General features: G+C 44.4%; 1 protein-coding gene across 2 annotated transcripts in view; it reads right to left on the bottom strand.

The window, feature by feature from the left end:
- LOC144492481 (hypoxanthine-guanine phosphoribosyltransferase-like) overlaps positions 1–14,522 on the bottom strand; it is a 60,301-nt gene extending 45,779 nt beyond the window's left edge. For both annotated transcript variants that reach the window (XM_078210550.1, XM_078210551.1), the window contains exon 1: positions 14,314–14,522. In XM_078210550.1, the coding sequence (XP_078066676.1) occupies positions 14,314–14,331 (18 nt within the window). In that variant the 5' untranslated portion in view covers positions 14,332–14,522. The remainder of the gene's footprint in view (positions 1–14,313) is intronic.
- Between the last annotated feature and the right edge of the window lie 12,162 nt (positions 14,523–26,684).

Raw genomic sequence — 26,684 nt, 5'->3', positions numbered from 1 at the left:
GGTTATGTACATTGGCCATGCTAAATTCTCCCTCAGTGTACCCAGACGCCGGAGTGTGGCGACTGGGGATTTTCACAGTAACTTCATTGCAGTGTTAATGTAAGCCTATTTGTTAAACTAATAAATAAAAGTTTCTATGAGATCCCCTCTCACTCTTCTAAATTCCAGTGAAGATAATGCTAACCAACTTGATCTCTCCTCATATGATAGACTTGCCATCCCAGGAATCAGCCTGGTAAACCTTCGCTGTACTCCATCTGTAAGCAAGGACATCCTTCCTCAGATACCCTAATGCCTTCTTAAACTTGATCCTTCAAATATTTGTCCACCTCCACTTTAGACTTCTCATGATCCAGCCTCCACTATCCAGAGGAACCCAGAGATTCGCCATCCTCTGCAAAAATAAATTTCTTTGCATCTCATTTTTTAACAACCAGCCCTCTATCTTGTAGCGATGTCCCCTTGTTCGAGACTCTTCCACTAGTGAAACATCTCACCGCCTACCCTGTCAAGCCCCCTCAGATCGACACCACCGTAGTGGGTCGGATCTCAAACAATGACGAGACAGAGTACAGGAATGAGGTAGAGAATTTGGTGAACTGGTGCGGCAACAATAATCTCTCCCTCAATGTCAACAAAACGAAGGAGATTGTCATCGACTTCAGGAAGCGTAAAGGCGAACATGCCCCTGTCTACATCAATGGGGATGAAGTAGAAAGGGTCGAGAGCTTCAAGTTTTTAGGTGTCCAGATCACCAACAACCTGTCCTGATCCCCCCATGTCGACACTATAGCTAAGAAAGCCCACCAATGCCTCTACTTTCTCAGAAGACTAAGGAAATTTGGCATGTCAACTACGACTCTCACCAACTTTTACAGATGCACCACAGAAAGCATTCTTTCTGGTTGTATCACAGCTTGGTATGGTTTCTGCTCTGCCCAAGACCGCAAGGAACTACAAAAGGTCATGAATCCAATCCATTATGCAAACCAGCCTCCCATCCATTGACTCTGTCTAATTTCCCACTGCCTCGGACAAGCAGCCAGCATAATTAAGGACCCCACGCACCCCAGACATTCTATCTTCCACCTTTTTCCTTCGGGAGAAAGATACAAAAGTCTGAGGTCACGTACCAAACGACTCAAGAACACCTTTTTCCCTGCTGTTGTCAGACTTTTGAATGGACTTACCTTGCATTAAGTTGATCTTTCTCTACACCCTAACTATGACTGTAACACTACATTTCGCACTCTCTTGTTTCCTTCTCTATGAACGGTATGTTTTGTCTGTAGAGCGCGCAAGAAACAATACTTTTCACTGTATGTTAATACATGTGACAATAATAAATCAAATTTAAAAATGTGCGGGTTAGGTTAATTGGCCATACTAAATTGACTCTAGTTTCAGGGGGATTAGCAGGGTAAGTGCATGGGGTTACGGGAGTGGTGCCTGGGTGTGATTGTGGTCGGTACAGACTCGATGGGCTCAATGGCCTCCTTCTGTACTGTAGGGATTCTATTCTATTCAGTCTCTCTTGATAGGACAACCCTCTCATCCCAGGAATCAGCCTGGTGAACTCTTTTGGACCGCCTCCAATGTTACTGTATCTTTTTTTTTTAAAAGGTAAGGGGACCAAAACTGTACACAGTATTCCAGGTGAAGCCTCACCCACACCCTGTACAATTGCAACGAAACCTCCCTATTTTTAAATCTTCAACCTCTTTACAACCAAGGTCAAATTGCCATTTGCCTCCTTAACTACTTGTTGGACCTGCTTGCTTTTTGTGATATATGCACTTTAACACCTAGATCCCTCTGTACTTCACTCACCTTCAGTCTCTCTACATTTAAATAATATCAACAACAAATGTCGAGGAAGCCACACCTGTGGTTGCATTCATGTTTCCATTGTGACCCTTGTTCAGCCGGGCACTAGATAATGTACATAGTACATAGTGTTGCTGTTGGTATTCCAAAATGTTCCAGTTCCGCAACGATGAACATGTTACAAGGACAAAGGAATTTTGTCCACTAATCATTAAGTCAGAAGCCACGAGAAGAGAGTCACAATCAATTGGAGTTTGACTGTGCCTTTGGGGATGGCAGAGTGAAGCCCCAGTACAGCTGATTTATTCTTTTCTTCATTGAATAATAAAGGTTTCTCTGGCATTTACACTCCTTTGGTCATAACACACCATACTCATTAATTTAAATTGCTTGCTTTGCCAGGTTATCCCTTGTCCTAACAATTATGAGAGTGGATAAATAATGCCTGCTCTCATTTTACAAGCTCCCTGTTTACAAAGACCTTGAATGAATTAAGCCGAGGTCTATGTTCAGAATCCTGACTAAGTGCAAGTCATGCAGTATAAAGTAACTGAGAGTCTCAGAGTCCACCAAGAGATAGGTTGCTATCAGAGGTGTGCATGTAGGGTTGTGGCTGAAGACACACTGTTTGGCCAGAATAAATGACCCAGAATCAGATAGTAAAGGTATTTACTTTTATTGGACAAACACTGGTATATATTGTTTGGTTTCAAAAATTGTGATCCAGGTTCATACTGAACTCTCCAGTTTTCAATGAATCTTTTCCAGTATTGTGGTTTCTACTTCCTCTTTTGTACTTTCAGAATATAATCACATTCCCACACCCCCCTTTAGCAATGTGGCAACAACGCAAGTGACAGTATGTGAACAGGTTCGACCAAAGCCATGTGCAGTCCTGCCATCTAAACATGGGAGATGATGCAAGGGGTTTCAATCCTCTCAACAAGGATAAAAACAATTGAAAGCTGAAAAAATAAAATGTTTCCCCAGAGCGTAAAGTCTGAAGGAAAATACTTGCAAGGATAAATGCAAGAATCAACTGTTTGAGGTGCAAGGTGTCCCAATCTTCACCCAGGGAAACCCCCACAAGCTTTGGAGATGCATTTCAAAATGGAGTCTTCAAGCCTGAAGAAAACCCGGGAGAGATCCGCACGAAGTTTCATCATTGGAGTAACGATGCCACCGCTGCTAATCTTCCACCCAACGTCCATAGTCTTTAGTTGCAATTTCAATGTTCCTTCACTGCCCCAGATCAAAATCCTGGAATTCCCTCCCCGACAGCACTATGGGTGTACCTACACCACAAACTGCAATGATTCAGGAAGGCAGCCCACCATCACATTCCTAATGATAATTGGGGATGAGCAATAAATGCTGGTCTAGTCAGCGACAACCACATCCCATGAACTAATTAGGAACTCAGGAGAAAGGTTTCTTACTCAGAACGTGGTGAGAACATGGAACTTGCCATCAAATTATGTGATTGAGGAGAATAAGATGCACTTAAGGTGAAGCTAGTGAGGGGGGAAATAATACCCACACTAATAATTATGGAGGAGAATAGGAACCATATTAATAACTGCGTCCAGTGAAAAGGTTAAACCCACAAGCCTGCCCACAGTTTAATAGCAGAGACATGCAGATCAGGATAGTAAGCCGCTATACAAAAGGCAACTGTCCAAGTTACAGACCTAACAGATAAGCAGAAGGAGAGATAAGGTGTCTTGGTCTGGGAGTGGCCATTAAACCAGACAATGGGAAATGGGGGGATTGATTAATGTTCTAATATTCAGACAGCTGGGATGTTCAAAGATAGTTGGAACAATAATCTACCGCTGCAATCAAAACCTCATGCTGATTGGATATTATAATTAAGGAAGCGTAAGGTGATTGGTTTTAATATCTGTACCTTATGAATGATATAACCTTAATCAGTAATTGTGAGTGGATAGAGTTAACTCCTATACCTTGACTAGTATATGCTAATTACTTGCAATCGAATTTGAAACTATAACTGCTTGTGTATTTCTGAATTGTGCACTCTGACTGGCCTTAATGGCTTAATTGGGGTCCTGTAGCTGCAGTCTTCAATCAATCATTCTGAACCACTCTGAGTTTGTCTGGCTACTTGAGGGGAACAGTAGTTTTAACTACATTAACAAGCGAAGCATCATAGAAGGCCCGCAATACTAGATAAGTACTCGGGGGAGAAAGGAATGGAGAGATAGGGTGGGATGAAATACTAAAAGGGGATTTATATAAAACATAAACATCACCGAAGACCAAATGGGTCAAGCGGTCTGCTGCTGTGCTGTGACTTTCAAAGTACTGCTACTTTTAGCTTCCCTTTAATGCACCATTCAGCCAAATCACTCCACATGGTAGTGAGTTCTACATTCGTAACACAGTGTATTGATCATGAAATGGAAACACAGAATGTCTCTCAATCCATTTGCACCTTTGGTAGGACTCTCCAATTGCTTTCCACCAGCGCACCCCCACCCCCACCCCCAACCCTTTCAGGGATGTTGGAGAGGAAAGAAAGGTTGGAGATGGGGCGGTAGTTTTCAAGGACAGGGAATCAAATGTCGCTTTTTTGAGAGGGATGATGGTGGCTGAAGGAGGGTGGGATAGTACCTTAGGAAAGGGAACTGTAACCATATCAATTCACACTGGAGTAAGGAGAGAAATTTGTGTAGTCAAGAAATTAGTAGGGACAAAGTCAAGGGAGGAGGAGGTGGTTTTCATGGAAAAGATGGAACTCGGAGGGAAGAGAGGATAGGAGAGAAATTAGAGGATAGTGCAATCATAGATGTGTGGGATTGCAGGGATGGGACCTGGGTGGGATTGTTGTCGGTGCAGGCTCGATGGGCTGAATGACCTCTTTCTGCACTGTAGGGATTCTATGATTCTATGAAAGTCAGGGCTATGGTAACAGGGAGCCTAAGAAGAACTCTGGCTTGACAGGAGCCATTGCCAAAGGGCAGTTCAATTGATCAAGTCAGAAGCTTTTGCGAGATTGAAGAACGTCATTCACAAAGGCATGTTCTACTCTCTGCATTACCCTGGAGGTTAGTATGTTGCAAAGACGACGTCGGTTACTCCTCTGGCATGTCAGAAATCACACTGGAATCCTGGAAGGACATCCTCTGTCATTGGCAAGAGGCAATTAAAAAGTTACCTAGCTAGGACTTTACCAACAGTTGAAAGCAATGCATGCACCTGTACTTGGTACAGTTCAACTTGTCATCTTACTTGAAGATTGTATTCATCATGGCATCATTAAGGTGACTTGGAGTTTCTTCACTCTGGTAGATCTTCACAAATTGGGCATGTATAGAAAGATCAGAAAATCTTCTTCTGGTTTCAGTATTTCAGGTTAATTGTCAGAAGCTTTGTTGTTCCCTGTCTGGCTGACTGCACATATCACTTTGTCAGGGTTTAGATCATCATCGTCCAGCTAAGTTCTGATTGTGTATTGTGGAAGGTTCACCAGCAGGTACATGCCCACTATGGAGATGATAGAGAATTCAAGCAAGTTTTTATGTTGTCCATGTCCTGAGGGGAGTCACTGTCTTTGGATCATAGAGTAGAATGATAGAATCCCTACAGTACCGGAGGAGGCCGTTCAGCCCATCGAGGTTGCACCAACAACAATCCCACCTAACCCTATCCCTAAACCCCATGTACTTACACTGCTAATCCCCCAGACACTAAGGGCCAATTTAGCATGGCCAATCAACCTAACCAGCACATCTTTGGATAGTGGGAGGAAACCGGAGCATCCGGAGGAAACCCACGCAGACACAGGGAGAATGTGCAAGCCCCACATCGTTACCCAAGGCTGGAAATGAACCCGGGTCCCTGGCACTGAGAAGCAGCAGTGTTAACCACTGTGCCATCGTATCTTACCAGTGTTGGTCTGTAGCGAAGGTGCACTTCTTATATATTTAAATTGTTGCATGATTGCTTTAAGAGCTCGTCACATAAGACCATAAGACATAGGAGCAGAATTAGGCCACTAGGCCCATCGAGTCTGCTCCGTCATTCAATCATGGTTGATATTTTTCTCATCCCCATTCTCCTGCCTTTTCCCCATAACCCCTGATCCCCTTATTAATCAAGAACCTATCTATCTCTGTCTTAAAGACACTCAATGACCTGGCCTCCACAGCCTTCTGCGGCAAAGAGTTCCACAGATTCACCATTCTCTGGCTGAAGAAATTCCTCCTCACCTTTGTTTTAAAGGATCGTCCCTTTAGCCTGAGGTTGTGCCCTCTGGTTCTAATTTTTCCTACTAGTGGAAACATCCTCTCCACGTCCACTCTATCCAGGCCTCACAGTATCCTGTAAGTTTCAATAAGATCCCCCCTCATCCTTCTAAACTCCAACGAGTACAGACCCAGAGTCCTCAACTGTTCCTCATATGACAAGCTCTTCATTCCAGGGATCATTCTTGTGAACCTCCTCTGGACTCTTTCCAAGGACAGCACATCCTTCCTTAGATACGAGGACCAAAACTGTTCACAATACTCCAAATGGGGTCTGACCAGAGCCTTATACAGCCTCAGAAGTACATCCCTGCTCTTGTATGCATGATTTGATGGTGATGTCATTAAGGTGTTGCTGTTATAGTTTCAGTTTATTCTCTGTGCTGGCAACAGCTCCTAGAATAAATCTGTTGTTGTTAGTTTGAATCTGTATGTGCAAACCACATCTTTACTTTTCGTTGAAAGCCCCCAACCCCGAACATAGTTGGGATATTAAAGCACTGATCTCTGTTTGCCTTGAAACAGACACAAGTGTCATGTCTGACAATGAGAAATTGAATTTCCTCAGCTTTCTCTGTCCGCTATTCACAGGTTCTTCTTTGAACTTCAGCTTTTGGCAACCTGAGGGTCAAGCTTCTTTTCTGTAGAGTTTGGATCCTGTTACCAGATTTGGAATGCCGTCCACTTACAAATCAATGAGTCTGCAAATTTCTGGATTGTTCTCGACAAACCAGTCTTGGTGTCTTTTAGTGCAGTGTACAAGGATTTCTCAGCATGTATGAGTGAAAATGGACTTCAATGAGTTTGGACATAGTGGGCATTGCTTGATGTGTGGGACCATCCATCCCTGTAGTTTCCAATTGATTTATACTTCAAATTCCTCAGGTTAGGGTTGCTTGACAAGCTTCTATCCATGGCAATATAGTACCCCTTAAACAGTAAGCTTTAAATATTCCGCAAAAAGTTTTGATGTGGCGCCTTCTGCAAATCTGAGTGCACTTTATCAACAGCACAAATAAATTGAGTAAACATGAATTTCCATTTCACAAAACCATGTTGACTTTTCCTGGTTACGCTGAACTTATCGAATTGTTTAATAACAGCTTCCAACATTTTTCCTATGACAGATATCAAGCTGGCTGGCCTGTAGTTTCCCACTTTCTGTCACCCTCCCTTTTTGAATTAATTGCTATTTTCCAGTATAATAGAACCTTCCCAGAGACTGATGGATTTTGGGAAATTATAACCAACACATCACCTATTTCACTAGCCACTTCATGAAATCCATCAGGACCTGGGGGCTTTTCAACCCACAGTTCCAACAAGTTGCTCAGTAGCACTTCTTGAGTTCCTCCCTCCCTTTCATTTCCTGAGGTACAGCTATTTCTGGCATGTTACTTGTATCCTCTACAGTAAAGATTGATGCAAAGTACCTGTTCAATTCATCTGTCATCTCCATATGTTCCAGTATTAATTCACCAGATTCACTTTCTTATAGGACCAATGCTCACTTCACTAACTCTAAGGCTGCCTCGGAAAAGCAGCCAGCATAATCAAGGACCCCAAGCACCCCAAACATACTCTCGTCCACCTTCTTCCATCAGGAAAAAGATTCAAAAGTTTGAGGACGTATACAACCGACTCAAGAGCAGCTTCCTCCCTGCTGCCACCAGACTTCTGAATGGACCTACCTCGCATTAAGTTGATCTTTCTCTACACCCTAGCTATGACTGTGACACTACATTCTGCACACTCTCCTTTCCTTCTCTGTGAACGGTATGTTTTGTCTGTATAGTGCAAGAAACAATACTTTTCACTGTATACCAATACATGTGACAATAATAAATTGAATCAAATATAGAAAATCTTATAGAACTCGCTAGCTTTCTCTCAGTCTATTTTTCCCTCTTCATTGGGCAGTCTATACTGTTTTGCATATTCTGTCCAATTGTCTGACCTGCCACCCATCCTTGCGCAATTATATGCTTTATCTTTGAACTTTTTAATTAACCAGGGATGGTGGGTCCTCACCTTGGATTTTTTCTCTCTTATTTGAATATATCAATTCCGTCTATTCTGAACTATCTCCTTAAACGTCTCCCACTGCATCTCTGCTGATCTCTTCTAGTGGTTAGGATTTGACATTTGTCGCCAATATAAGACCAAAAGACCATGGCGGCACGGTAGCACATAGGTAGCACTGCTGCTTCATAGCCCCAGGGACCCGGGTTCGATTCCCGGATTAGGTCACTGTCTATGCGAAGTTTGCACGTTCTCCCCGTGTCTGCGTGGGTTTCTTCCGGGTGCTCCGGTTTCCTCCCACGTTCTGAAAGGCGTGCTGGTTAGGGTGCATTGACCCGAACAGGCGCCGGAGGGTGGCGATCAGGGGAATTTCACAGTAACTTCATTGCAGTGTTAATGTAAGCCTTACTTGTGACTAATAAATAAACTTTAAACTTTTTTAAAAATAAGACATAGGAGCAAAATTAGGCCATTCGGCCCATCATGTCCGTGGTAGGGAAGTTGTTGGAGAGGATTCTTAGAGACAGGATGTATGTGCATTTAGAACGGAACAATCTCATTAGTGACAGACAGCATGGTTTTGTAAGAGGGAGGTTGTGCCTTACAAATTTGGTGGAGTTTTTTGAGGAAGTGACAAAAACGGTTGATGAAGGAAGGGCCGTGGATGTCGTCTATATGGATTTCAGTAAGGCATTTGACAAAGTCCAACATGGCAGGTTGGTTAAGAAGGTTAAGGCTCATGGGATACAAGGAGAAGTGGCTCGATGGGTGGAGAACTGGCTTGGCCATAGGAGACAGAGGGTAGTGGTCGAAGGGTCTTTTTCCGGCTGGAGGTCTGTGACCAGTGGTGTTCCGCAGGGCTCTGTACTGGGACCTCTGCTATTTGTGATATATATAAATGATTTGGAAGAAGGTGTAACTGGTGTAATCAGCAAGTTTGCGGATGACACGAAGATGGCTGGAATTGCGGATAGCGAAGAGCATTGTCGGGCAATACAGCAGGATATAGATAGGCTGGAAAATTGGGCGGAGAGGTGGCAGATGGAATTTAATCCGGATAAATGCGAAGTGATGCATTTTGGAAGAAATAATGTAGGGAGGAGTTATACAATAAATGGCAGAGTCATCAGGAGTATAGAAACACAGAGGGACCTAGGTGTGCAAGTCCACAAATCCTTGAAGGTGGCAACACAGGTGGAGAAGGTGGTGAAGAAGGCATATGGTATGCTTGCCTTTATAGGATGGGGTATAGAGTATAAAAGCTGGAGTCTGATAATGCAGCTGTATAGAACGCTGGTTAGGCCACATTTGGAGTACTGCGTCCAGTTCTGGTCGCCGCACTACCAGAAGGACGTGGAGGCATTGGAGAGAGTGCAGAGAAGGTTTACCAGGATGTTGCCTGGTATGGAGGGTCTTAGCTATGAGGAGAGATTGGGTAGACTGGGGTTGTTCTCCTTGGAAAGACGGAGAATGAGGGGAGATCTAATAGAGGTGTACAAGATTATGAAGGGTATAGATAGGGTGAACAGTGGGAAGCTTTTTCCCAGGTCGGAGGTAACGATCACGAGGGGTCACGGGCTCAAGCTGAGAGGGGCGAAGTATAACTCAGACATCAGAGGGACGTTTTTTACACAGAGGGTGGTGGGGGCCTGGAATGCGCTGCCAAGTAGGGTGGTGGAGGCAGGCACGCTGACATCGTTTAAGACTTACCTGGATAGTCACATGAGCAGCCTGGGAATGGAGGGATACAAACGATTGGTCTAGTTGGACCAAGGAGCGGCACAGGCTTGGAGGGCCGAAGGGCCTGTTTCCTGTGCTGTACTGTTCTTTGTTCTTTATCATGTCTGCTCCGCCATTCAATCATGGTTCACAAGTTTCTCAACTCCATTCTCCTGCTTTTTCCCCACAACCCTTGATCGCTTTGCCAATCAAGAACCTATATATCTCTCTGTCTTAAATGCACTCAATGACCTGGCCTCCACAGCCTCCTGTGGCAATGAATTCCATAGATTCACCACTTTCTGGCCGAAGAAATCCCTCCTCATCTCAGTTCTGAAGAGTCGTCCCTTTACGCTGAGGCTGCACCTTCGGATCCCGGTCTTTCCTACTAATGGAACCACCACCCCCGCTTCTACTGTATCCAGGCCTTTCATTGTTCTGTAAGTTTCAATGAGATATGGCTAGGTTTGATTCCCAGTCAGGGAATAAGGATTTCCAAAATCACTAGCCATCAGTCACTTGACGCTGAAATCAACAGGCAGACATTGCAAATACTTCAGCTGTTATGTCAAGCAGATTAAGAGAATGTGAGACAAGACAAGCTGAGTCTATGAAGCCTGTGTCCTCAGTACAGTCCTGTGCAGCAGTGAGACCTGGACAATATACACTAGGCAGGACACAGGGCTGAACAGTTTCCAGCTTCACAGTCTCAAACATATACCAGGCATCTCTTGGCAGGATTACGTCATCAACTCCTGAGATCCTGGAACATGCTAATTCCACCAGCATACACTCATTGGGCCAACAAAGTCTGCGCTGTCTTGCCCATGCTCATCAGTTAGATGATGGCCATATACCCAATGACCTTCTGTGCAGTGAACTGACCAGTGGCACATGACTCACTGGGCATCCACACCACCTGTTAAGGACCAGATCAGAAACTCCAAGGTATTTTACGAAGTTAGCCTCAACCCCAGCTTTTACTTTGGCTTTGGCATTAAAGCGAGCATGAGGTGATTCAAGTGACTCCCTCGGAAGCTTTTATCAAGACAAACTTTATTTAAGAACACAGAATATAACAAAAAGAATAGCATAACTTCTACCAATTAAAATACTTAAACATGACAAAGTATAATTCTTAACAGCTAGCTATCTCTATTGTTTCAATTCAGCAGTATCCCCCATAGACAGGAATTCCTTCTTAAGAACCAGTTGGCACAGAAACCAAAGATGCTTATGTGGGTACTAGATTTCTGGCCTTTCAACGCCTCTGGAGAGTGATCCAGATAGATGCTTGTCTTCTAATTTTTATGCAGCAACTTCTGGAGAAAGCTCCACCCCCAGACAGTAGAATCTCAGAGAAAAAGTCTTATTTCTTGGCAGATTCCAGTCTCCACTTCAAACAGTGATACAGAGAAAGCAATCTCTCTCTGACGATCCCAAAAACCAGACTGTCTTGAGTTCTCTGTGAAAGCCTAAACCCACGTTGTCACATGACCTTACCTGTCAATCAACCTAATCAAGCCCTACTCTGCAATATCCCTGGGGAAAACACAAAATAACAACCCTCCGTTAGTTCAGATTAAAACAAACATGGCAGCAATTAAGATCAATTATGCTGCTGTAGTAACAATACAATGCTGCTGGATCTGGACAAAACGTTTCAGATAAAACGGGACCAGTAAACACATTCTGCACAGAAACATCACTAACATACATTTCGTAAAGGCACAGTATCGTCACACCACCGCTACAAATATACCTGCAAGCGAGGTATGAAGAAGGTGGACATTAACAATCATTGATGGTTATGACCTCTGAAGGGGCATTAGAAGAGATAAGTTGAAACAGAAAACTCAGATGGTCAAGAAGGGGGCCAAGAGGAAACGGGGGCCAGGGGCCAGTAAATCACACACCTTCTCAGCCCATCAACTTCCTCTTCAGGAACTACAGCAGAAATAGAAAGGCCAGAGTGGGTCTCCTGAGCCACACCAGGTGATGGGTAACAGAGTTGACCACTATGGCACAAACCATTATCTTACCAGGCTATTAAAGATATGTCCCAACAATGTGACGTGTCCTGGAATTTTCAGGACATCTGAAGCAAGATTAATGGATTTTTTTTGTTAGCTACAGGTATCAAAATTTAAAGTTTATTTATTAGTATCACAAGTAGGCTTATATTAATACTGTAATGAAGTTACTGTGAAAGTCCCCTAGTCGCCACACTTTGATGCCTGTTGGGTACACTGAGGGAGAATTTGGCATGGCCAATTCACCCAACCAGCACGTCTTTCGGACCATGGGAGGAACTGGAGCACCTGGTGGAAACCCACGCAGACACGGGGAGAATGTGCAGATTCCGCACAGACAGTGACCCAAGCTGCCGGGAATCAAACCCGGGTCCCCGGCGCTGTGCGTCAGCAGTGCTAACCACTGTGCCACCATGCTGCCCTTGTGATATGGCAGGTATTTGGTGATGGTCAGTCATGATCGGTTTGAATATCAGAATGGGCTCAAGGAGAGAAATGGCCTACTCCTGTTCTTATGTCCCACTGTTCACTCCGATAGCTTACACTGAAGATACCTTGGCACACAAGATCCAGTTTTAAATTCTTAGGGAGCAAAAGGCTTTTCAGTGGTTGTGAAAATTAGCACTTGAGGGAAAATAAAACTCTGGAAGATAGGCCATGGTCACCGATACCCCCCTTTTACAGCATGGTATCTGAAGAGAGAGCGCGAGTGTGATTGGGAAGACTAATACTGACGCTTGTCAACTTGATATTATCCACCAGTGCTAAGATCCCTCACTTTAATCAGCAGTACACATTTCAAATAAAATCTAGAAAAAAAGTATGCAAAATAAAACTTAATACCACGAGTGAATTATAATTCTATGATCTCATTTCGTTGCAAGTAGGCAAATGCTTTATTAAAATGGAACATTACATTCACAGCTCTCTTCTCAGCCCAAAGTAAATGACAAAAGTGGAATATGCAAAGTGCCCCAGCAAAACAAAAAACTTACAACATTACAACTTCCAATTGATTCATTCATAGTGAGGGGCGGGGGCGGCATTCAGCTCCTAGAGCCTGCTCCATCATTCAAGTCATCAATCTTCATTCCACTAGTTCCATATCCCTGATACCTTGACCTCAAGTCTTGAAAGATCCAACTGTCCCTCAACATACACTGTCTTATAGGTTATGGAGTTGAAAGTACTTTGTATGCGAAACTGCTTCTAGACTTCCCTCCTAAGTGGCTAGCTCTATTTTTTATTTATTTATTAGTGTCACAAGTAGGCTTACATTAACACTGCAATGAAGTTACTGTGAAAATCCCCTAGTCGCCACACTCCGGCACCTGTTCGGGTACACTGAGGGAGAATTTCACATGGCCAATGCACCTAACCAGCACATCTTTGGACTGCAGGCGGAAACCGGAGCACCCGAAGGAAACCCACGCAGACATGGGGAGAATGTGCAGACTCAGCACATACAATGACCTGAGGCCGGAATTGAACCCAGGTCCCTGGCGCTGTGAGGCAGCAGTGCTAACCATTGTGCCATCGTGCCACCCCATTTTATTATGACCCCAGGTTCTAGATTTTCCTGCACAGAAAAGAGATGCGCCTATCTGCCCGATCAATTCTGTTCAATATTTCTAAACTGACAGTTCCTTAGAAACTGTCAATGATTACCGCAGTGAAACCTGCCTTTCCACGATTTTAAAAAACTTTTCACTGAATTCCCCCCAAATCACTAAGGGCACAAGAGGTTAATTTCACTGCAGTGTTAATGTAAGCCTACTCGTGACACTAATAAATCAACTTTAAAACCTGCTTAGTACAAATCAACCTCAATCTCCCATGAAATTCAAAGCTAACACAGAACACAGCTGCTAAGATAAATGCCCCAGGATTTAGTGTTAGAATAACAATTAAAGCCTGGGACCAGGGAAAGTGGAACTTTCCATCCCTCAAAGTGAGGATTTGCTCAGCCCATAAAGGGTTCACTACAATCGAGGTTGATGAATCTGCAGGAGAACAAACTACAAATGTCAGGAATGTCACTCACCTTCAATGCCAAAAGGCCATTTGGCCAATGCAAGTCAAGAGGAATTTCAAAACAAGTGCACCCCAAATTAAACTTACATCATGTCTGTGCAAGGATAAAACCACTCAGACAGAGATGTGGTCAGCATCGGCCCTCAATGGCGTTGCAAAGCTGCCATCAGACTTTTGAAGGGACCTACCTCATATTAAGTTGATCTTTCTCCACACCCCAGCTGTGACATAACACTACATTCTGCACCCTCTCCTTTGCTTCGCTATGTACGCTTTGTCTGTATAGCGCACAAGAAACAATATTTTTCACTGTATACTAATACATGTGACAATAATAAATCAAACCAAGTAAATGGAACAAGCAGGTTCGATACAGAAGCAATGCGCAATTTGAGAGAGATGCTTACCAGCAATGCTGAAGCCATTGCAAGGTATGCAAGCTGCCGAGATTTTGAACCGCCGGTGGATTGGAAAGAGCAGCGTCAGCTGGAGCCTGGCTCTCTGTCTCTGCACTGAGCTCCGAGGGGAAAAGGGCAACGGGAACAGCTGAGCGGCTGCAGCGCCCTTCACTGCGGCTGGGAGACACAGCCAGAAAGGGATACCCACTGACGTCACTGCGGTCCGATGGTTACTTCCAGCTGTCAATCACCCGCCCCGTCACCCCGGCAACGCCCGCCGCGCCATCCCGCACCTCATCACTGCCCCCCTTCCCCGCACCTTGCGCCCGGCCTTCGCCTGTCAATCAAGCACGGCGTCACCACGGCAACCGCCTACCTGCGCGTGCCCCCACTCACCTGTCAATCAGGCACCGCGTCACCACGGCAACCGCCCACCTGCACGTGCCTCCCTCACCTGTCAATCACTGTCACAGTCTCCCCCCCCTCCAGGAGAGGCCAGCTGTTGCTGCAAAGCTGCAGCCCTTCAGCCCATCCGCTCTCTGCTAGGCTTTATGCTGCACGTAGCAGTCACCTCACACTTTATTATCAACTTTCTCCAACCCTACAGACATCTCCCTCTGTAATAAAAGGCAAATTGATTTGATTTGATTTATTACTGTCACATAAGAAGGGCAAGGTTTCCTCCCACAGTCCAAAGATGTGCAGGTTAGGTGGATTGGCTATGCTACATTTCCCTTTAGTGTCAGGGAGATTAATGGGGGTGGGGGGAGTTATGGGGATGGGGCGTGGGTGGGATCGTTGTCAGTGCAGGCTCAATGGGCCGAATGGCCTCCTCCTGCACTAGGAAACCTATGATTCTATGTATTATACAGTGAAAAGTATTGTTTCTTGTGAACTATACAGACAAAACATACTGTTCATAGAGTACATAGGGGAGAAGTAAAGGAGAGATTGCAGAATGTAGTGTTATAGTCATAACTAGGGTGTAGAGAAAGATCAACTTAATGCGAGGTAGGTCCATTCAAAAGTCTGGCAGCAGCAGGGAAGAAGCTGTTCTTGAGTCGGTTGGTACGTGGCCTCAGACTTTTATATCTTTTTCCCGATGGCAGAAGGTGGAAGAGAGAATGTCCGAGTTGCCTGGGGTCCTTGATTATGCGGGCTGCTTTTCCGAGGCAGCGGGAAGGGTAGACAGAGTCAATGGATGGGAGGCTGGTTTGCGTGATGGACTGCGGAACACTGCGGACGCTGGAATCGGAAACAAAAACAAAAAATGCTGAAAAATTCAGCAGGTCTGATAGTCAGACCTGGTGTAACCTGGTGTTGTTAGACTTCTTACTGAGTTAGACCCAAGCCAGGAATCGAACCCGAGTCCCTGGTGCTGTGAGACAGCAGTGCCGTCTTAAGTATAGAAAATTTAAAGTATAGAAAATGGAATATTACAACGTCTGACTACCTTTTTGTAAGAGTTTTAACAACACCAGGTTAAAGTCCAACAGGTTTATTTGGTAGCAAATACCATCTGAAAGCTGATGGTATTTGCTACCAAATAAACCTGTTGGACTTTAACCTGGTGTTGTTAAAACTCTTACTGTGTTTATCCCAGTCCAACGCCGGCATCTCCACATCATGACCTTTTTGTGGCCAAGTTATTGCAACCATTTAAAAAATGTTCTTGTTCTGACTAAACACTCTCTTCTCCCTATCTAATATGTGAGGGGCCTTTCATCTACAAAGAGATAATTAAATGATCCTCTCCAATGGCCTCAGCATTGAAGTGTCCAGTGGGCGAGGGATTCAGTGTGTTTCATCTCCCCTGACCATTAGAAACTGATTCGCATTTAACTTCCTCTGTGTATTATTTTAGGTGGCCTGATTAAGACGATCATGTTAAATCCTGTCTGCTCTAGCTTAACAATGCTGGTGTGATCCAATTTCAAAGCCATAGGAACTGGGTTAGGCAATTAATGTTAATTGCATCTTATTCACTTTCAGCACAACTTCTGCAAACAACAAAACTACCAGGGGCAAAAAGCCTGCGTGCTTTTAGATTACGTGTAAAATGTTAATTTTAGGAATTGTAGCACTCAAATTGTCATTTATTATTCTCTTCTAACAATAGAAAATTTCAATGACTTGTTTGTCCAACTGTCTCACATATCACACACGTCATCAAAGGAATAAAAGCCGGGTGATTTGTATTTAAAATGGGATTAGGATAGATCGGTCCTTGATGACTGGTGCAGACAAGATGGGCCATCGGGCCTCTTTTTGTGCTGGAAAATCCTATGACTCTCCACAGCCCTTTAGTATTTGCGCAATACCCGCACTGTTAGTAATGTAGACTGACACCAGAAACAAAGGCAACAGAGTATTAAAGGGGAGGATGGTAGAAGAACAGTGGCAGTTGTTTAGGGAGATATTAAAGACATCTCAACAAGGCACATTCCTGAGAGGAAGAGGAATTCCACCAGGGTGAAATATCATCCAAGGCATAATAAGGAAATCAAGGATAACATAAGGGCAATAACGAGGACAGCGTGGAGGGTTGGGAGAACTTCAAACACCAACAAAAGGTGACTAAATACAATATCAAAAATGCTAAAATGGACTCTAAATGGAAGCCAGCTGAAATCAAGCATTGACACCAAGGGCAGGATTTAAGGCCTCACTCGGGCGAGACCGGAAATTCCCTCCCGAGGTCAACGGAGATTTCTGTTGTCAAACCCTCGCCCACTCCGATTCCATGGTTGGCGAGGTGGTAGTGTTCTGGCCCAAAAGTTTCTGTATGTATACAAAGAAGATGAGAATAGTGAAAGTAGACCCTTTAGAAGATGGAAATGGTGGGGAAATTCGGAGATGGCAGAGGCACTACACCAGTACTTTGTCTCTGTCTTCACAGTAGAAGATAATAATTCTGTCCCAAAAACTGCAGTTAATACAGTGGAATTTGGTGAAATTACTATAATCAAGGAGAAGGTACTCAGTAAACTGAAGGGTTTAAAAGTAGATAAGTCCCCAGAACCAGGTGGCCTGCACCCGAGAGTGTTAAAGGAAGTGGCAGCGGAGATAGTGGATGCATTAGTTATGATATTCCAAAATTCCCTGGATTCTGGAAAGATACCGGTGGACTGGAAACATGCTAATGTGACGCCCTTATTCAAAAAGGAGAGAGGCAAAAAGTGGGAAACTATAGACCAGTCAGCTTGACCTCTGTGGTGGGAAAGTTGCTGGGGTCAATTATTAAGGAGGAGGTGACTGAGCATCTGGAAAAGCAAAGCGCAATTCACCAGTGTCAGCACGGATTTGTGAAGGGCAAGTTTTGATTGACAAACCTGAGAGAGTTCTTTGAGGATGTAACCAGCAAAGTAGATAACGGGGATCCTGTGGATGTGATCTATCTGGACTTCCAGAAGGCATTTGATAAGGTGCCACACATAAGAATGATCCAGAAGGTCAGATCCCAAGGGATTGGGGTAGAGTAGTGGCTTGGATTGTGGATTGACTGACTGATAGAAAGCAGAAGGTTGGGATAAATGGGTCCTTCTCCAGTTGGTGATCTGTAACTGGTGGGGTCCCGCAGGATTCAGTTCTTGGACCACAACGATTGACAATCTATCTCAATGATCTACAAGCAGGGACAGAGTGTAACATAACAAAATTTGCTGTTGACACGAAAATAGATGGGAAAGCAAGCTGTGATAAGGAGCTAAAAAGTTTACAAATGGATATTGACAGGTTAGGGGAATGAATCTGGCAGTTGGAGTTTAATGTGGATAAATGCGAGGTTATACATTTTGGCCAGAAAAATAAAAGGGCAAATTACTTTTTAAATGGTAAACAGATTCAAAAGGCATCTGTGCAGAGGGATATGGGTGTCCTTGTGCATGAGTCTCAGAAAGTGGATATGCAGGTGCAAAATGTTATAAGGAAGGCAAATGGAATCTTGGCATTTATTGCAAAGTATCTAGGGTATAAAAGTAGAGAAGTGTTGTTGCAATTGCATAAGGCATTGGTGAGACCACACTTGGAGTATTGTGTTCATTTTTGGTCACCTTCTTTGAGGAAGGATATGGTGGCACTGGAGGTGGATCAGAAGAGGTTCACCAGATTGATTCCAGGTTCAAAGGGGCTGTTGTATGAGGAGCGGATGAGTAGCTTAGGCTTGTACTCGCTGGAGGTCAGAAGAATGAGGAAGGGTTTGATTGAGGTAAATAAAATACTTAACGGGATTGATAAAGTAAATATTAACCAAGTGTTCCCCCTTCTGGAACAGTCTACGACAAGAGGTCATAGTTGTCGAGTAAGAAGGGGAAGGTTCAAGACAGAGATAAGGAGGAGCTACTTCTCACGGAGGGTTATGAATCTATGGAACTCACTGCTCCAGAGTGCAGTGGATGCAAAATCAATCAATGAATTCAAGAAAGAGATAGATAAATATTTGATCAAAAGTGGGCCAAAGGGCTTTGGGGAAAAGGCAGGAGAGTGGAGTTAGGAAAACCATAGAATCCCTACAGTGCAGAGGGAGGCCATTTGGCCCATCGAGTCTGCACCAACCACAATCCCACCCTATTCCCGTAACCCCACATATTTACCCTGCCAATCCCCCTGACACTACGATCAATTTATCATAGCCAATCAATCTATCCCGCACATCTTTGGACTGTGGGAGGAAACAGACACAGATACAGGAAGAACATCCAAATCCCACAAAGAGTGACCCGAGGCCAGAATTGAACCAGGATTCCTAGCATTGTGAGGCAGCAGTGCTAACCACTGTGCCACCGTGCCGCCCATAAGATGGAAATCAGCCATGATCATATAGAATGGCGGAGCAGGCTCGAAGGGCTGAATTGCCTACTCTTGCTCCTAATTCCTATGTTCCTAGAAGAGGTAAAGATAATTTTTTTGCTTTAGTTTATTTATTCGTGTCACAAGTAGGCTCACATTAACACTGCAATAAAGTTACTGCAAAAATCCCCCAGTCGTCACACTTCAGTGCCTGGTCAGGTACACTGAGGGAGAATTTAGCATGGCCAATGCACCTAACCAGCACGTCTTTCAGACTGTGGGAGGAAACTGGAGCATCCGGAGGAAACCCATGCAGACACGGGGAGACTCTGCACAGTCAGTGACACAAGCCGGGAATGGTACACGGGTCCCTGGCACTGTGAGGCAGGAGTGCTAACCACTGTGCCGCCGTGCTGCTGTGAGTTCAAACAGACATCCTGGCTGCCACACAATTGAGCAACATCATGTATGAATTTCGGGGCTGACACAACGCCTGTTACATAGACTGGACTCAACCACACACCCTTGCAAAATGAAAAAACAAAACAACTACTGCTGGATGTGATCTTGTGATTGGGCAGCACTTGCTAAACAATGCTGTGTGTGTTAATAGCTACATTAACTACGAATTTAAGACCAAAAGTTCTGAAGAAGAGTCATATTCAGCCCTGAGTGTTAGCTCTGTTTCTGACTCCACAGGTGTGAGCCGACCTGCAGCGTATTGACCAGAACATCCTGTTCTTGTAATCAATTTAACATAATCAGTCGAGTTTGTAACATGGCTCATTTACATCTGCTAGAAATGACACAGTAAGAAGTTTAACAACACCAGGTTAAAGTCCAACAGGTTTATTTGGTAGCAAAAGCCACACAAGCTTTCGGAGCTCTAAGCCCCTTCTTCAGGTGAGTGGGAATTCTGTTCACAAACAGAGCTTATAAAGACACAAACTCAATTTACATGAATAATGGTTGGAATGCGAATACTTACAACTAATCAAGTCTTTAAGAAACAAAACAATGTGAGTGGAGAGAGCATCAAGACAGGCCAAAAAGATGTGTATTGTCTCCAGACAAGACAGCCAGTGAAACTCTGCAGGTCCGAAATGACATACTCAGGGACCCATTCCCTGCAAATGAAAGGAATTTGTTCAGCCTTGCACCTTTTTTGAATTACCTGGGAGTTTGTTGTTTTTTCCATGGCAATACCTCAGCCAATCAGAGTTGGCTTGCCAACCAATCAGCACCCTTTTCTCCAGGAATGTAACCTGTTGTGATCATTTGAAACTTGACATTCTTACTTTTGTCCTGATGAATGCAGGATGAAAAGCTTCAGCAACATGCCACTCTTTTCAGCAATATTGATATATCCTTCTATTCTTTTCTCCCTTAATGATATATCTGTCTCGCTTTTCCTTACGTATATTTGTGTTATTCACCTTAACCTTTCCCTGTAGTAGCAAATTCCACAACAACTATCCTCGAATGATGGCCTCTGGTTTTGGGCTCCCCCCATAAATGGAAACATCTTCTTTACATCTACCTTATCAGAGCCCTTCAGAATTCAGAAGTGCTGCCCAACCTGTCCCGGTCCCTGACACTATAGTTAAGAAAGCTCACCATCGCCTCTACTTTCTCAGAAGATGAAGGAAATTTGGCATGTCAGCTACGACTCTCACCAACGTTTAGCGGTGCACCATAGAAAGCATTCTTTCTGGTTGTATCACAGCTTGGTATGGCTCCTGCTCTGCCCAAGACTGCAAGGAACTACAAAATGTCGTGAATGTAGCCCAATCCATCACGCAAACCAGCCTCCCATCCATTGACTCTGTCTACACTTCCCGCTGCCTCAGCAAAGCAGCCAGCATAATTAAGGACCCCACGCACCCCGGACATTCTCTCTTCCACCTTCTTCCTTCGGGAAAAAGATACAAAAGTCTGAGATCATGTACCAACTGACTCAAGAACAGCTTCTTCCCTGCTGCTATCAGACTTTTGAATGGACATACCTTGCATTAAGTTGATCTTTCTCTATACCCTAGCTATGACTGTAACACTACATTCTGCACTCTCTCGTTTCCTTCTCTATGAACGGTATGTTTTGTCTATAGCGCCCAAGAAACAATACTTTTCATTGTATGCTAATACATGTGACAATAATAAATCAAATCAAATCAAATCAAATCAATTATTTCTGATCACCTTTCAACCTCCACTTTTTTATTGAAAAGAGCCTCAGCCTGTTCAGTCTTCCACTTGCTGTTATACACCACCTCAGCAGCTCAAGAAGGTAGCTCACCACTATCTTCTCCAGGGCAATTAGGAATGAGCAATAAATTGTGGCCTAACCAGTGAAGTTCACATCCCAAGAATGAATGAAAAGAAACATTTTGTACAATTAGTTACAAAGCAGCATGGTGGCACAGTGGTCAGCACTGCTACCTCATAGTACCAGGGACCTAGCTTCGATTCCGGCCTTGACTTACTGTCTGTGCACGTTCTCCCCGTGTCTGCGTGGGTTTCCTCCGGGTGCTCCGATTTAGTCCCACAGTCCAAAGATGTGCAGCTTAGGTGGATTGGCCGTGGTAAATGTGTGGAGTTACGGGGATAGGGCCTGGGTGGAGAGTCGGTGCAGGCTTGATGGACTGAATGGCCTCCTCTTGCACTGTATGTATTTGCAAATTCTATTCTGTGATTCTATTTGCTCTGCTGAGTGAAAAGATTAACAAACATGGGAAAGAATTGGAAAAGAAGAGAAAAACCAGTTTTTGGATAAAATTGTGAAAGAAGTGGAAACGGAGGTTCAATTTCTGAAATGTCAATGGGAAAAAAAAATGAACATGTGCAGAAGGCTGATGCGCATCTTTTGGATAAACCAGAGAATGATTTGCATAAAGAGAGGAAACATGCCCCAGTGCAAGTGCAGAAGGAAGTGGAAATGGACTTACTGAATATTTTAAGGATCTGCTCAGATGAGGAGGAATGCAACAGACATCTACAAATGCTGAAAGACACTCTCGTAAGAACAGGATATGGCGCTCGACTCATCGATCGACAGTTCTGACACGCCACAGCGAAAAGCCGCACCGACCTCCTCAGAAGACAAGCACAGGACATGACCAAAAGACTACCCTTCATCATTCCAGTACTCCACCAGAGCAGAGAAACTACGACATCTTCTTCGGAGCCTTCAACCTGTCATTGATGAAGACGAACATCTCACCAAGGCCATCCCTACACCCCCACTACTTGCCTTCAAATAACCACGCAACCTCAAGCAGACTATTGTTCGCTGCAAACTACCCAGCCTTCAGGAGAACAGAAACCACAACACCACACAACTCCACCACGGCAACCTCTGCAAGACATGCTAGATTATCGACATGGATACCACCATAACATGTGAGAACACCTTCCACCAGGTACACGGTACATACTCATGTGACTCAGCCAACATTGTCTGCCTCATACGCTGCATGAAAGGATGTCCCGAGGTACATCAGCGAGACTATGCAGACACTACGACAACGGATGAACGGACACCGCGTGACAATCACCAGGCAGGAGTGTTCCCTTCCTGTCAGGGAACACTTCAGCAGTTAAGGGCATTCAGCCTCTAATCTTCGAGTAAGCGTTCTCAAAGGCGGCCTTCAAGATGCAAAACAAAGCAGAATCGCCGAGCAGAAACTGATAGCCAAGTTCTGCATGTATAAGGACGGCCTCAACCGGGATCTTGGGTTCATGTCACACTATCTGTAACCCCCACGACTCGCCTGGGCTTGCAAAATTCCACGAACTGTCCTGGCTGGAGACAATACACATCTCTTTAACCTGTGATTATCTCTCTCTCCACTCGCATTGTCTGTATCTGTAAAGACTTGATTACCTGAAAAGACTCGTATTCCAACCATTATCTTGCAATTGTGTCTCTGCCTATATATGCCGTGTTTGTGAAATCTACCTCTCCACTCACCTACAGTGCTCCGAAAGCTCGTGATTCCAAATAAACCTGTTGGATTTTAACCTGGTGTTGTGAGACTTCTTGCTTAATATTTTAAGGCAGAGATAGACACATTATTGTTCAGGAAGGGAATCAAAGGTTATTGACAGCAGATGGGAATGTAGAACTCAGAACACAAGCAGATCAGCCATGATCCTGTTGAGCGGCATAGCAGACTCGGGATGTCGATTGTCCAAATTCCACTCCCATTTTGTTTGTTCCTATGTTGATCTGGTGTTGATGGAAACAATGAAAAGGGAAAGTCTGATATGGAAGCAAAGAATGAGAAGGATAATTTTGATGTTGGTTGCCGTTCAGACTTGCATGTTGTCTGCCACAAATGTAACAGACGCATTGAAAGAACTAAAACACGCTTGATAGCTCGAAAGGCTGTGCTGTGCTGATTGTAGGTTGTTTCCAGCGCATTAGCAGCCTCTGCACTTTGCAGTTCTCGAACATAATTGCAATCTGCATGCTTGCACTGATAGACACTGAGAACATTGTGGAATCTTACACAATGTTAACACACTGGTTATCATACAGACTCTGCTGAACAAACTGTTTGGAAAAATGCTTAGAAGGTCAAATTGCGCTGATTTTTAGCTCCTGGGGCTAAAGGGATCAAGGAATATGGGGAAAAGGAAGGGATCAGGATAATGAATTTGATGATGAGCCATGATCAAAATGAATGGCAGAGAAGGCTCGAAGGGCTGAATGGCCTACTTCTGCTTCTACTTTCTACGTTTCTATGTTTCTATGCAAGCAAGTGAGAACTGAGAACTGTCATGGAAATTGGGCTGAGTAAGGTTGCAATAGCGGCACAGTAGCACAGTGGTTAGCACTGCTGCTTCACAGCTCCAGGGTCCTGGGTTCGAAGCCCGGCTCGGGTCACTGTCTGTGTGGAGTTTGCACATTCTCCCTGTGTCTGCATGGGTTTCCTCCGGGTGCTCCGGTTTCCTCCCACAGTCCAAAGATGTGCGGGCTAGGTTGATTGGCCATGAAAAATTGCCCCTTAGTGTCCCGGGATGCAAAGGTTAGAGGGGTTAGTGGGTAAATATGTAGGGATATGGGGATAGGGCCTGGGTGGGATTGTGGTTGGTGCAGACTCGAAGGGCTGAATGGCCTCTTTCTGCACTGTAGGATTCTATGATTCTATGACTAAATCAGGAGTGCTAACATCGAAGCAAAGATGCCATTATTTGTCTGGTAGAGCATTATGACGCAATTCATCTTTGTAGTTGGATTTTCAGTAAAGTGGCAACAGCGACACACATTCTAGATACCACAGCCGTGAGTTGAGGAATTAATAGAAGTTGATAGGCAGCAATTTATTTAAATCATTCACAGCCCTTAGTTTATACAATTGCAACAGCAGCAATATTTGTTTGCACAGTACAGGAATGTCCCGGGAATATGGAAAAATGTCTCCAAAATTCCCAAGCTTAATTTGGAACGCAGCTGATCAACTATTGGAGTTTAAACTGTTTGAGCAGCATACCAAGCTATGGTTTCTTGATTTCTGTGTGTCTGAAGCAGACAAGCAAGTCATACTGATTCATCTAACCATTGGATAGGAAGGCCTACGTAGGCTAAACACATCAGGGTAATGGAAGAAGAACAAAACGATCCCAAAAGATTTGGGTAATTTTGAAAGACAGGTTCAGATTCCGATTAAATTTCCATGCCCATTGCTTGGGATTCATGCCACTCCATCAACAGCCTGAGGAATCCATAGGTTATTTTGTCAATCGATGCAGAACGGGTGCTGTACAAATCCAAAAATGGCAGCACTGATGAGTTACTTACAGCTGACATAATCATCACAGGTCAACAAAGCTTTGAGTCTGCACCTTCTCCCCGTATCTGCGTGGTTTCCTCCGGGGGCTCTGGTTTCCTCCCACAGTCCAAAGATGTGCAGGTTAGGTGCATTGGCCATGCTAAATTCTCCCTCAGTGTACCCGAACAGACGCTGGAGTGTGGCGACAAGGGGATTTTCACAGTAACTTCATTGCAGTGTTAATGGAAGCCTACCTGTGTCACTAATAAATGAATAGATAAACGTATGTACAACCCAAACTGCTGACACAGCCACAAGGATACCCAAACCTGGAAAGACATGTGGAAAGTGCAGAGTTCGACATGCACCAAGGACATGGGCCACATTTCACAATTTCTGGTGGGCATGTGGCAAAAAGGGCCACTTGCTGCCGTCGTGCAACAGAGCAAAGAACGAAGAAGCTGAGAAGAGTTATGCAAAGATCCAAACAGATGGTAAACAGGTGATGCTTTCAAGCAATAACACCGGCCACACCATATCCTGTAAGAAACACATACCTGAGGTGCTGGATGAGCCACACAATGGTGATGATGTGCAAGGTGATGCAAAGCACAGTGAGTGTACATTTCATACCATCAATCTTGAGAACACATGGATGTCATCACACCATCATGTTTGCCAAGATTCAGACCATCTGTCCTCGAAAAGTCAGTAACTATTTGCTATTGGCAAGGTAAGACACAGGGGCAAGTGCCAACATACTACCGAATATTAACGATAGAGGGTTGGTAGGAGGAGAGGTACTCGAAACAATTAATGTTACCAGGGAGGCAGTGCTTGGTAGACTAACGGGACTGAAGGTGGACAAGTCCCCGGGCCCGGATGGAATGCATCCCAGGGTACTGAAAGAAATGTCAGAGGTAATAGCGGATGCGTTAGTGGTTATTTATCAAAATTCGTTGGATTCTGGGGTAGTGCTGGCGGATTGGAAAATGGCTAATGTTACGCCGCTGTTTAAAAAGGGAATAGACAAAAGGCGGGTAACTACAGGCTGGTTAGCTTAACGTCTATAGTTGGGAAAATGCTGGAATCCATCATTAAAGAAGCAATAGCAGGCCACCTGGATAAGAATGGTTCAATTAAGCAGACGCAGCATGGATTCATGAGGGGAAAGTCGTGCTTGACGAACTTGTTTGATTTTTATGAAGATGTGACTAGTGCGGTTGACGGAGGGGAACCGGTGGATGCGGTGTTTTTGGATTTCCAAAAGGCGTTTGATAAGGTGCCTCACAAAAGGTTGCTGAAGAAGATTGGGTCACACGGAGTTGGGGGTAGGGTGTTAGCGTGGATTGGGGATTGGCTATCCGACAGGAAGCAGAGAGTCGGAATAAATGGGTGCTTTTCTGGTTGGCAGTTGGTAATTAGTGGCGTGCCCCAGGGATCGGTACTGGGGCCTCAACTATTTACCATTTATATAGACGATCTGGAGGAGGGGACTGAGTGTAGGGTAACAAAGTTTGCAGACGACACAAAAATCAGTGGAAAAGTGAATCGTGTGGAGGGCGTAGAAGGTCTGCAGAGAGATTTGGACAGGCTGAGTGAGTGGGCGAGGATCTGGCAGATGGAGTATAACGTTAACAAATGCGAGGTTATTCACTTTGGAAGAAATAATAGCAAATTGGATTGTTATCTAAATGGAAAGAAATTACAACATGCTGCTGTGCAGAGGGACCTGGGGGCCCTTGTGCATGAGACACAAAAACCCAGTCTGCAGGTGCAACAGGTGATCAAGAAGGCAAATGGGACGTTGGCCTATAT

Source organism: Mustelus asterias, chromosome 4 (genome assembly GCF_964213995.1).
Source record: "Mustelus asterias chromosome 4, sMusAst1.hap1.1, whole genome shotgun sequence".
In the NCBI taxonomy this organism is placed as follows: domain Eukaryota; kingdom Metazoa; phylum Chordata; class Chondrichthyes; order Carcharhiniformes; family Triakidae; genus Mustelus; species Mustelus asterias.
The sequence above is the reverse complement of the archived record's forward strand: the minus strand, read 5'-3'. Positions and strand labels throughout refer to the sequence as shown.